We start from the raw sequence: 12,230 nt of genomic DNA, 5'->3' as shown, positions 1-12,230 counted from the left end.
GATTGTAGTACAAAGATTAATAACCACTTAGGGGTCGTTTGATATAATGTATAAGGAAAATAATCATGGTAAATAATTTGGTATAATTTATCCAATGTTGATCGTCATTTGAACCATGTATCACTTCATACATCAATTGGTATTTATTTTATACCACCAACCAACATGAAATAACTAATCCATGTATAACTTATAGATGAATATTGTAGCAAAAGGACAAAACTACCTTTATCTTTTTCCTAGAAACCAATGAAGGTCAAATATTCACGGGTATAATTGTGAACTCATTACCTTTTAGTTTAAAAATTACATAAACATTTTAAATGATATCTTATATATCAAAATTTAGTGCAATGAACCAAACAACCAACAACAAATAAACTTTGTATTGACAATCCTTGTACAACTAATCCATGTATAACTTCTCTTCGAACCAAACGCCCCCTTAGTGCATATGCTTTGTGGTAGACACTTGGTTCATTACATTAAAACGGATGTACGGTGCATAACACTGAAGTTCAAATTTTATCCTTGGTTTTAAAGTAAATAAAAAGTAAAAGGACGAAACAAATTTAATTGGTCATTTAAGTTTTGTATCCTCGTAAAGCTAATCCTCATATAAGTCATCTCGTGTTGAATTTGGTATAAATAAAATAACATTAAAATGGGTTAGCTCAATTGTTAAGGAACTTGTGTATTAAATCACAGTCTGAGTTTTGTGCTAAGCGAACTAATTCCAATATTTAAGTGGAGAAAAGTGGGGGGGAGGGGAGGTGATCTTGTGGCCACTAAAGTGGATTGAGAGCCATAAGGTTTCATGTTCAAATCCCAACGGACAAAAAAATATTAGGTGATTTCTTTTCATTTGTGCAAGCCTTGGTGGAAGAGTTACCCGATACATGTGCTGGTAAAGAACTAGTTGTGGCACACGCAAGCTGCCTCGGATACCGCGGTCATAAAAAGGAAGGTAGAGGAAGGACCCTGAGTTTTGAAAGGTGCGGTTGGCCCAAAGAGTTGGCTCCAAAAACAAGTTTCTCAATGATAAAAAAATGTCAGAATTGCAGTAGAATTATTCTGGAAACAAAGCACCAACCAAACACAATACAAACTGCCAAATTTTATGTGACATTATTTTTCTGATCCCAATAATCAAGCAATTCCTTAAGGCATGAACTCTTTCAAAACTGAAAATGGAATAATTACTCAAGAGGCACTCAATAGAAACTCCATATTCCAGCCGTCAAATAAGCAAGAACAGCTAGAGACGTTAACACCTAAGGAAAATTTAAGCCTTCGAATTCAGACCATGCCAAGCTCATTGTCAAGGTAATAAACATGATCTTGCATTAACAGATAAACCAATGACATTGATTTTTGGTTCAATATCGACCTGAATCTCATAATTGTGCAGTAACAAGGCAAGAAATAGGCAAGAAATATCGAGAGAATGTGTGATGTGCACTGGGTTGAATGCAATTAACCTAGGTGTACCACCAATGCAGGGAAACTAAGAGAGGTAGATGGTGCCTAACCTACAGCATCACTTGCAAGAAGTGAGAACTTTCAAACTCATTACCGCCAATGCAGGGGAACTGGGAAAGGCAGATAGTACCTAAACCACCTTCACTTGCATGAAATGAGAACTTTCAAACTCATTTCAACAATATTTTGCAGCTCAGTCTTCCATCATTGGAGTAAAAAAATGCCACTTTCCACCAGTAACAAATCAAACAAAAACAACTAAAATACTTTTTTTTATAACCATGATGTCCGGGCCAAGTTACGCACCTCGACTAATTCCACTAAAACCTGTCACCTCCCACCAACAACAAGTACCAGATAACTTTGTCAACCAAGGCTAGGACAAATGAGAAGAAATCAGCCAGTGATTTTTCTTCTTAGCTGGGATTTGAACCTGAAACCTCGAGATTCTCAACTCATTCGTTGACCACTAGACCACATCCTTGGTTGCCAAAAACAACCAGAATATATAGGTGACTTAACAAATTTAAAAGTGATGGACCATACACAACATTCATATCAGAGAAAGAGACACCAAACATAAAAAAAGACAAACCTGTTTTCACTCCTAGAATTAACTATCTTTGACCTTGTTGCAGCATTCGGAAGTGGGATCATTTCACTCTCAGTGATAGCATACACAGTATGACCACAAATAGCACCAATCTGCCTCCTTTTAGTGATAAGCAGCATATAATAAGGCCCCAGAAATTTGATGAACCCTAACAAAGAGCATAGGGATAACTGAAATCAGAAGAATGAGCCTCTTGCATCAGAAAAGTTACACTCAAGAATTCACATACCGACAATGCCGTAACAGGTAGTGACAAATTTCAGACCTCCTGTAGACCTGTTCCCCTCATGTATCCTTCTCAACAAATCAGAGCACTCACGCTCAGTATAGGTAGTTGAATCTTCACGCATGTGAAGCTCAGAAGGTTCTGTCCTGTCAATTTTCAACACTCTCCAGTATGTTCTACTCTTGTCCCTTCCTATCATGTAAAATTGCTGTGACAGAATTTACCAATGAAGAAAAGTATGTCAATTGAGAAAACATAATGAGAGAAAAGAGAAATAATACAAAACATAGAGGACAGTACTCCTCCAAAAGCAAAGTTGAAATGAAACAAGTAAACTAGAGGACACTGCGGCAATGAACCCCAACCATACTATACACGCACAAGGCGCCATTGTTTGATAATACACATTGCTTTTGATCAGATAGAGCAATGGAAACTACTTTCTGCCAGATACACCTGCATACATCTTTATCGAACTATGTGTCAATACAACGTGATTTATCTTGTCAAAACACATATTGGTTGCACATATAGAATTGCCATTGAATTGTCAAATATCTTCGCAATTTGATGACCACATAGGATGGAAAACTGTCCAATAACTGCTTAGCAGCATTTACACTCAAGCTGATCTTAAATAAGAAAGATTAGTTAAAAGGTCATAGAAAGTATTTGTCAACGAAGAAGGTACTAACAAAACAATATATCCCAGCTTGTGGAGATTTAAGATCTTGATCCAACTAGCTAAATCAAGTGATCAATCATCCTTCTTTTAGCTTGTGAGGCCATTGAGATTCAAACTAGTGAAATGTAGTAGGAATTGCAATCTCTTGTGAACTGTCTTTCACTACTTGCAACACACTTTTAAGTACCCTTAAATCCCTCTGATCCTCAATCTATATACTTTACTTTCTTAATTAAGCCTAAAATAAAGAGATGCATTATTACCGACAGAGTTTGATAGAGCCTAAATTTCTGCATAAACCCTTCTTGAATTGGTGAAGGCTGACCAGGAGGGGAAAAGATGTCTTGTTCATGTTGATATTGTTGTTTTTGCTCCATATCACACGCTGCCATTGATAATTAAACAGATAACCCCAATATAATACAATCAACACCCGAGCCCCTGGCTCGGGAACCAACTATTCCAGCATTCAAATACCAAGAAAGAAGGAAAACCCAAATCCAATTATCGAACAGTACATACACTCGTAGCAACAAACATCACCACACACTTGAGTTGCTCCAAATATAGCATTTTTTTTGTCTTCTAACAATAATTAACCATAAACAAAATACCCCTTTTGACTTATGTAGAAACCCAATTCTTCTTTCAGCTTTAACAACCAAAAAAACTCAATCTTGGAACCCTAAATTGCGTTTAAGTCACAAATTCAGGTATGATCATGGATCAAAAACGAAAAGGGTCAAATCTTGATGAAACAAAGAAAGAAAAAAAAGGGATTGGAGAGTAAGTTAAATGCAACAACAAGGGGAGGAGAAGAATAAAATGGGAAAATGTGGGATGTTCTAGAAAAGCTAAAAATCAACAGAGAGAGAAATTGGAGAGCTTGAGACCTATATCTGTCTCTGATGGCGATTATATGATAAAAAAATAATGATGATGATGTTGTGTATTTTTTTCTGAGTTTTTTTTTTTTGAAATAAAAGAGTATTTTATATTTAATATAGATCTAGCAATAGCCAAATTGATGGAAACCACAATTTTATTTTGAGGTAGGAGCACGTATCACCACATTGTGGACCATAAAAATATTGGAAAATTAACTCTACATTTTATTTTTTAAAATTAAAATATACCTTAAGTCCATGTGAATTGTTGCACCTTTAAATAAAAATATTTATTTTAAAATATAAATTAAATATTAGTTTTTATTATTGATTATTTTTAAACTATTCTCCGAGAAAATATAAAATAATTAAAAATATCATTAAAAGAAAGGATAAATATAAAGAAAACAATGTTCCAATAATTCTCTTAAATTTTGAAAAACTCACTTATTTTAAACTATGAAAAAAGTTTTAATAATTCACTTAATATGGATCCGAGAAAGTAGTAAACAGCTAAATGATTCTATAGCATCATTTATTGTTTTCCTTTAAAAGGTCCCTCTCAACTCACTAGATGAAGTAAACAAAGTAGATAGATAATCTAGCATAAATATGTCCAACTATATTACAATTTTAAGAAATATATACAAAATCTATGTGATCAAAGAAAAGAATATATTCCAATTATCTACACAAACTTCCTTCATTTTCATGGTATAGTAGTGTTTTAACACGTCCATCAATTGCAATTTTATATAAAATAAATGTAGTACTTTTCCCCTTTTTATAATAAGTTGTAGATGTTATAAAATAAACTAACTTAGCAAAATAAGAAGGAGAGAGTAGAAAAAAAATATAAAGGAGTAGATGAGAAAAAGAGATCGTGTGTCTATATGTTTATCTCAGTTTTTCTTATTTCATTGCCAAACTTATGTCAATTTATACTAATGAAAAGGGAGCAAGTTGTCCAAGTGGGTCCCACATAAAAGAAAGAAAATAATTGCAAGTGGACATCCATTTGTTCTACTTGCTCTTTAACACTCCTCCTTGAATATCCACGTGAAATGTGTCTTATTAAAAACTTTACAAGAAATAATATACATATTTATCTTGAACACCCATAGATGTTGTGCTTCGTTAAAACCTTACTAGAAAAAATCAGTGGAAAAAAGCCTAGTGAAGAAAAAAGAGTACACACATCTGGTAATAAGTCTTGAGTGTAGCCTCATTAAAAACCTTACCAGAAAAATTCAGTGGGACAAAACCTTGGTTAAAGAAAAAAGAGTGTAGCGCGTATTTTACTCCCCCTGATGAAAATTTTATTTGATATCTCAAATACGTTGCATTCCAATTTTATATCTCATTTTTTAAAGATTGAAGTCGGCAATGCCTTGGTAAATATATCTGCTAAATTTTCACTTGAACGAACTTGTTGGACATCTATTTTACCCTTCTTTTGAAGATCATGAGTAAAAAAGAATTTTGGTGAAATATGTTTTGTTCTAACTTCTTTGATGTATCCTCCCTTCAGTTGAGTTATACATGCAGCATTGTCGTCATACAATATTGTTGGAATATCTCTTTTCAAAGAAAGACCACATGTTTCTTGAATGTGTTGAGCTTAACCAAACGCATTCTCGACTTGCTTCATGGATGGATATTATTTCTACATGATTTGAGGAAGTGACAATCATAGTTTGTTTTGTTGAACGCCATGATATAATTGTACCACCACATGTAAATAAATAGTCTATCTGCGATTGACATTTATGGGGATCAGATAAATACCTTGTATCTGCATAACCAATCAATTGTGACGTGGATTCATTTGAGTAAAATAATCACATATCAATGGTCTCTCGGAGGTATCTGAATATATGCTTAATTCCATTCATGTGTCTTCGCGTTGGGGAAGAACTAAATCTTGCTAACAAGTTTACTGAGAAAGTTATATCTAGTCTAGAATTGTTGGCAAGATACATTAATGCACCAATTGCACTAAGGTATGGTATTTCAGCACCAACAAGCTCTTCATCATTTTCATGAGGTCAGAATGGATCTTTATTAATATCAAGAGATCTCACAACCATTGGAGTACTCAATGGATGTGCTTTATCCATATAAAGCCTCTTTAAATATTTTCAGTATATGTTGACTGATGTACAAATATCCCATTTGTAAAATATTCAATTTGTAGATCTAGAATTTTTTTTGTCTTTTCGAGGCCTTTTATTTCAAACTCCTTTTTCAAACATTTTACTGCCTTTGAAAGTTCTTTTAGAGTTTCAATAATATTCAAATCATCAACATATACTGCTTTTATGATAAATTCAGATCCAGACCTTTCCATAAAGACACAAGGGAAAATTTGATCATTTTTATATCCTTCTTTTAGCAAATATTCGCTAAGATGATTGTACCACATGCGTCCTGATTGTTTCAACCAGTATAAGGATTTCTGAAGCTTTATTGAGCAAGTTTCTCGAGAATCCTTATATGCTTCAGGCAATTTGAACCCTTCGGAAATTTTTATAAAAATGTCGTGGTCCAATGAGCATATAAATAGGCAATGACCACGTTCATTAGGTGCATTTCAAGCTTTTCATGAACTACCAAATTCATTAGATACCTGAAGGTAATTGCATCCACCACATGGGAATAAGTTTCCATATAGTCAATGCTAGACCTTTGCGAAAAATCTTGGGCTACAAGTCATTTTTATATCTTACGACTTCACCTTTTTCATTTTGTTTACACACAAAAATCCATTTGTACCCTACTGGCTTGAAACCTTCAGGTGTTTGAATTATTGATCCAAAAACTTCACATTTTTCAAGTGAAGTTAACTCTTCTTGAATTGCATTCTTCCATTTTGACCAATCATTTCTCTGTCTACATTCATCGATAGATTTTGGTTCAAGATCCTTATCTTGTTGCATTATTTCAATGGCAATATTATAAGCAAAAATATTATCGACCACAATATCATTTTGGTTTCACCATTTTCCTATGAGACATAACTTATTGAGATTTCTTCATTCTCATTATTTTCAGGTACTTGGACCTCCTCGGTGGTATCACCATTTGTTGCGTTTCTAGACTCTTCTTGAGCAATTTCCTCTAAATTATGATCATTTTGATCATTTATTCCTTTCCCTTTTTGAGGATTTTATATTTGAAACCAATTGGTCTTCCACGTTTTAAGTGTGGCCTAGACTCATTTGTCTAAACAAGTTGTCCTACCAGGACATCAACTCGAACTTGAGCATTAGCAGCTGGGATATGCGATTTAGTAACCCGTGGAAGGTTAGTAAATGCATCCGGCAGTTGATTTGTAATATTCTGCAAATAAATTATCTTTTGAACTTCTTGCTCACATTGATTTGTTCGAGAATCTAAATGAGATAGTGATAATGAATTTCAATCTATCTCATTTTCCAATTGCTTATGTTCTCCCCTTAATGTTGGATATACTGATTCATCAAAATAACAATCAGCGAATCTTGCCATAAATAAATCTCCAGTCATAGGTTCTAAATATTTTATAATAGAAGGAGATTCATACCCAACATATATTCCCAACCTTCTTTAGGGACCCATCTTTGGACGGTGCGGTGGAGAAATTGGGGAATATACCGCACACCCAAATATTCTAAGATGAGATATATTTGGCTCCCTTCCAAAAGCCAACTGTAATGGAGAAAATTCATAAAAATTTGTTGGCCTTATACGCACAAGTGCTGCTGCATGCAAAATAGCATGCCCCCATACCGAAAGAGGAAGTTTTGTCCTCATTAGCAATGGTTTAGCTATCAATTGGAGACATTTAATCAATGATTCTGCTAGACCATTTTGAGTATGAAATGAGCGACCGGATGCTCAAATTTTATTCCAACCAACATACAATAATCATTAAAGGATTGAGATGCAAATTCACCAATATTATCAAGACGAATTGTCTTTATTGCATAATCTGGAAATTATGCTCTTAACCTTATAATTTGAGCTAACAATCTCATAAAAGTCATGTTGCTAGTTAATAATAAGCACACATGTGACCATCTTGTAGATGCATCTATCAAGACCATATAATATTTAAATGGTCCACATGAAGGGCGAATTTGCCCATATATATCACCTTGTATACGTTCTAGAAACGCAGGGGATTCAATACCAACCTTAGTTGCTGATGGTTTAATAATCAGTTTTCTTTGGGATCAAGCAATACAAGAGAATTCCTTAGATTGAAGAATTTTCTGATTCTTCAAAGTGTGTCCATGTGAATTCTCAATAATTCTGAGCATCATATTATAACCGGGATGACCCAACCGGTAATGCCAAATGATAAAATCATTAGAATCAGTAAACCTTTTGTTTACTATGGCATGTGATTCAACAGTACCAATATTTGTATGGTACAATTTAAAAGAAAGTGTAGGTAATTTTCGTGCACAATTTTCTTTTTCGTATTTATTGTAGTAATATAAAGGTATTCAACCTTTCCTTCATTTGCTGTCTCAATATGATAACCATTTTGGTGAACAACCTTGAAACTTAATAAGTTTTTTTGAGACTTACTACAATACAATGCATTATCAATTACCAATATCGTTCCTCCAGGTAGTAATAAGGCCGCTCTTCCAAAGCCTTCAATCAATTTTGTACTACCAGATATTGTATTGACATATGCCTTTTTCATAATCAAATGACAAAAATATTTCTTTTCTTTTAATATCGTATGAGTTGTAGCATTATCCAAAAGGCATATATCTCCATTACTCATCTTGATTCCAATTGAAGACTGAAAAATTTATTTATCTTAATAAAATAAAAATACATTATAAGAGATAAAATAAGTAACAATATTGCTAGAAAAACATAAGTCTTTTTTTCTTCTTTTGTTTTAAATAGATAAACGTAAAAACATGATAATCAAAAATACATAAAAATGACAACATATTGTAAATCATATAATAAAATTAAACATCAATTATAATCCTTAAAGAAGTTTTCAACCTCCAAATGAGTAATATCATTGAGGTCATTAAAATCGTTATCCTTCAAAGCCAGCTTTGCTTCAATATTATTATTATGCAAAGATCTTGCCTCAACATTATTTTCAAACGCCAAGTGTAACTCTATCCGAGCATTAAAAGAAGAGGCACCACCTCTATTTGTCTTTCTTATGAAGAAATTTTGATAAAGCCTTACAAAATGCTTAGGTGTCCGACATTCATTTTTTTAGTGGCCTTTCATACCATAACGATAACAGTTACTTCTTGAAGGGCCACTTTGAGAACTCATATTGTTCTCCCTTTTACACTACGACGATTATTATAGCGTCTTCTGTCATTGTCACGTCCACACACATTATTGTGGCCTTGATTTTTATTTTTTCTTCTTTCAAACTGGCCATGTGCTTCTACCACATTTTCTTTCGGTAATGGAGCAATTTTAGTGGGACGGGCTTAATGATTTTTCATTAAAAGAGCACTATGTTGCTCAGCTACCAGAAGGCATGAGATCAATTCAGAGTATTTTTGAAAATCTTTTTCATGGTATTGCTGTTGTAATATCATATTAGAGGCATGGAAAATAGTTAGTGTCTTTTCCAACATGTGCTCATCATTTATGTTTTCCTACATAATTTTAATTGAAAGTTATTCTAAATACAATAGAATTATACTCAATTACAGTTTTAAAATCTTGAAACCGTAAGTGCATCCACTCATAACGAGCCCTTGACAATACCGTTTCCCTGTGGTGGTCATACCTCCCTTTTAAATCTTTCCACAATTCTAGTGGATTTTTCACTGTCAAGTATTCAACCTTCAGGCTTTTATCTAGATGATGACGAAGGAAAATCATAGTCTTCGCTTTATCCTGGCTTGATGCTTTATTTTCTTCGATTATAGCATCACCAAGACCCTTAGCGGTAAGGTAATTTCAGCATTAACTATCCATGACACATAATTTTTGCCAGAAATATCAAGTGCCACAAACTCCAATTTTGACAAGTTTGACATGATAAAAATTAATTTAAAAATAACAAAGACAACTAAAATTAAATTTTTTTAGTAGATATACCTGATATAGAAGTTAATTTTCTAGAAAAAAAATAAAATTAGAGCTTCGTGCTAATAACGTGTTATAAAATAAACTAACTTAGCAAAATAAGAAGGAGAGAGTAGGAGAAAAATATAAAGGAGTAGATGAGAAAGAGAGTTTGTGTGTCTGTATGTTTCTCTCATTTTTTTCTTATTTCATTGCCAAACTTATGGCAATTTATACTAATGAAAAGGGAGCAAGTTGTTCACATGGGTCCCACATAAAATAAAGAAAACAATTGCAAGTGGACATCCACTTGTTCCACTTGCTCTTTAACAGTAGAGCTTTTTTTTTATTGCAAGAGTCTATTCAACAATCATGAATCTCCTAGCATAAAGAAATTGAAATCCATCAACACAAAACAATCTTTTATAGATATTCATACTTATGGTGATTTTTTTATGGTATGGAACAATCTTTTATAACTATTCATGAAAACTTGCAACCATAAATACTAGAACTTCAAATTGAAAGCATTTAGATTAACACATAATATTATTCAAAGTGATCACAAAGGAAGAATAATAGGTTAAACTATGATTTGAAATCTATTATAAAAAACTATTGGGCTTAAAAATAATTTATGTTGATTCAAGTTTCTCTCGATTAAAATACTAAATATTTATAACTTTTCAAATATGACACATAATATTAAAAGTTAGTTTAAGTAACTGATAGATTTAGGGTATTATTAGAATTTAGGCTTAATTCAACGACGATCACTTAAAATTATCCACATATTTTACTTGGACACCTTAATTAAGACTTATACCTATTAAACATCTATATTGCAGAAATTTATACCTATTAAATATTTTTTTCTGACATGCAAAGTGTGTGTAATACACACAAGAGAGACGCGTGAAAGGGCATTATTTAGCCAAAAAAAAGTTTTATCTTTTCTTCTTCTTCTTTGTTTCAATCACCGCTCCCACCACCATTTCACACGCAATTGTCGATGCCACCACCATCCGCAACTCCTTCTCATTCTTTCTCCGACCATCTTCTTTTCTTTCTTCTCCATTCTTAACCATACCACCATCCATCATCAACTTAGTTCCACTTTCGCCGCCATTACAATAGTTGCAAACCTATCTGTTATACTTTTAAACTAAACAAAATTCTATTATTGTCTCTTCAAATTAAAAAAAATTGGATTTGAGTACTATATTTTTTCGGTGAAATTTTATTTTTTTGGACAATGTTCGATCCCAACATAAACTTATATCAACATAATCCAACAACAAAAAAAAATCAATGGAACTCAAAAATAATTCAACATAACTTCATTTTTTCGATAACATTAATAGAAATTTATTAATTTTTCGGCAAAACTTTATTCATTTTGTTCATACCAAAAATGGGATGAAGAAGAAGATTAGTTGAAAATAGGTTGAGGAAGATGGAAGGACTGTCGTGTGCTGGGTGTTATGGTTGGGATCTGGTAAATTTAGAGGGAGAAGGAGGGGCTTGAGTAGGGTGGGTGGATGGGTGGGTTTTTTAGAAAATAATTTTTTATGTTTGTTATAGTTGAAATATTTTCTTTAATTAGTTAAATATGTTAAATAGTTTATTTTTAGAATTTAATTTTTTTAAAATAAAATTTTGGACTGAAATAACACATGCCATCATTTAATTCATCACTTTGTCATGTCATCACGAGTATGTTACACACATCTCATAGTTTTGGCTTATTATTTAAAAAATGTCAAATAGGTATTAATTTTAAGCGGTAGAGAAGCTTATAGATATAGAGCTGAATTGAGGTGTTTAAGTGAAATATGCAAATAACATTGAGTGATCGTCGATGAGTTAAGCCTGGAATTTAAAATTAAGTGTTTCCATCAAATATATAAGTTATTTATTTCTTTTAAAATCTTGCTAATTAACATGAAGCATTATGCATGTTGTTCGGTATTTTACAAAATCATTGCCAAGATTCTTTTTGCAAGGCTTCAATATGTTATTGTCTCTATCATGTGTAACTCTTACTCAAGATTTATTCCTGGAAGAAATTTTTTAGATAATATAATCTTTGCTAATGAACTAGTGAAAGCCTATTCTAGAAAGAATTTATTACCTAAATGCAACAAGTTATGATTCTGTAGAGTGGTTATTCTTGCAACAGGTTCTGGAGTTCATCCTTCCCTCTGAGTTTATACACTAGTTGATGGAGTGTGTGACCATTTGTTACACCTTGAGCCTACATTCTAAGCGAGACCGACATTC

At 32.8% G+C, this 12,230-nt stretch overlaps 1 protein-coding gene across 4 annotated transcripts in view; it reads right to left on the bottom strand.

The window, feature by feature from the left end:
• LOC129891207 (phosphoinositide phosphatase SAC3-like) overlaps positions 1–3,982 on the bottom strand; it is a 41,325-nt gene extending 37,343 nt beyond the window's left edge. For 2 of the 4 annotated variants that reach the window (XM_055966489.1, XM_055966490.1), the window contains exons 1-3: positions 3,270–3,982; positions 2,325–2,529; positions 2,078–2,243 (exon numbers count right to left, since the gene is read on the bottom strand). In XM_055966489.1, the coding sequence (XP_055822464.1) occupies positions 2,078–2,243; positions 2,325–2,529; positions 3,270–3,398 (500 nt within the window). In that variant the 5' untranslated portion in view covers positions 3,399–3,982. Of the gene's footprint in view, positions 1–2,077; positions 2,244–2,324; positions 2,530–3,016; positions 3,178–3,269 lie in introns of those variants that run through there. The other 2 variants (XM_055966488.1, XM_055966491.1) reach the window with 2 other exon arrangements.
• Positions 3,983–12,230: the final 8,248 nt, after the last annotated feature.

The sequence above is a fragment of the Solanum dulcamara genome, chromosome 6 (genome assembly GCF_947179165.1).
Source record: "Solanum dulcamara chromosome 6, daSolDulc1.2, whole genome shotgun sequence".
NCBI classification, from domain to species: Eukaryota; Viridiplantae; Streptophyta; class Magnoliopsida; order Solanales; family Solanaceae; genus Solanum; species Solanum dulcamara.
Note: the sequence above shows the minus strand (reverse complement) of the source record. Positions and strands in the feature narration are given on the sequence as shown.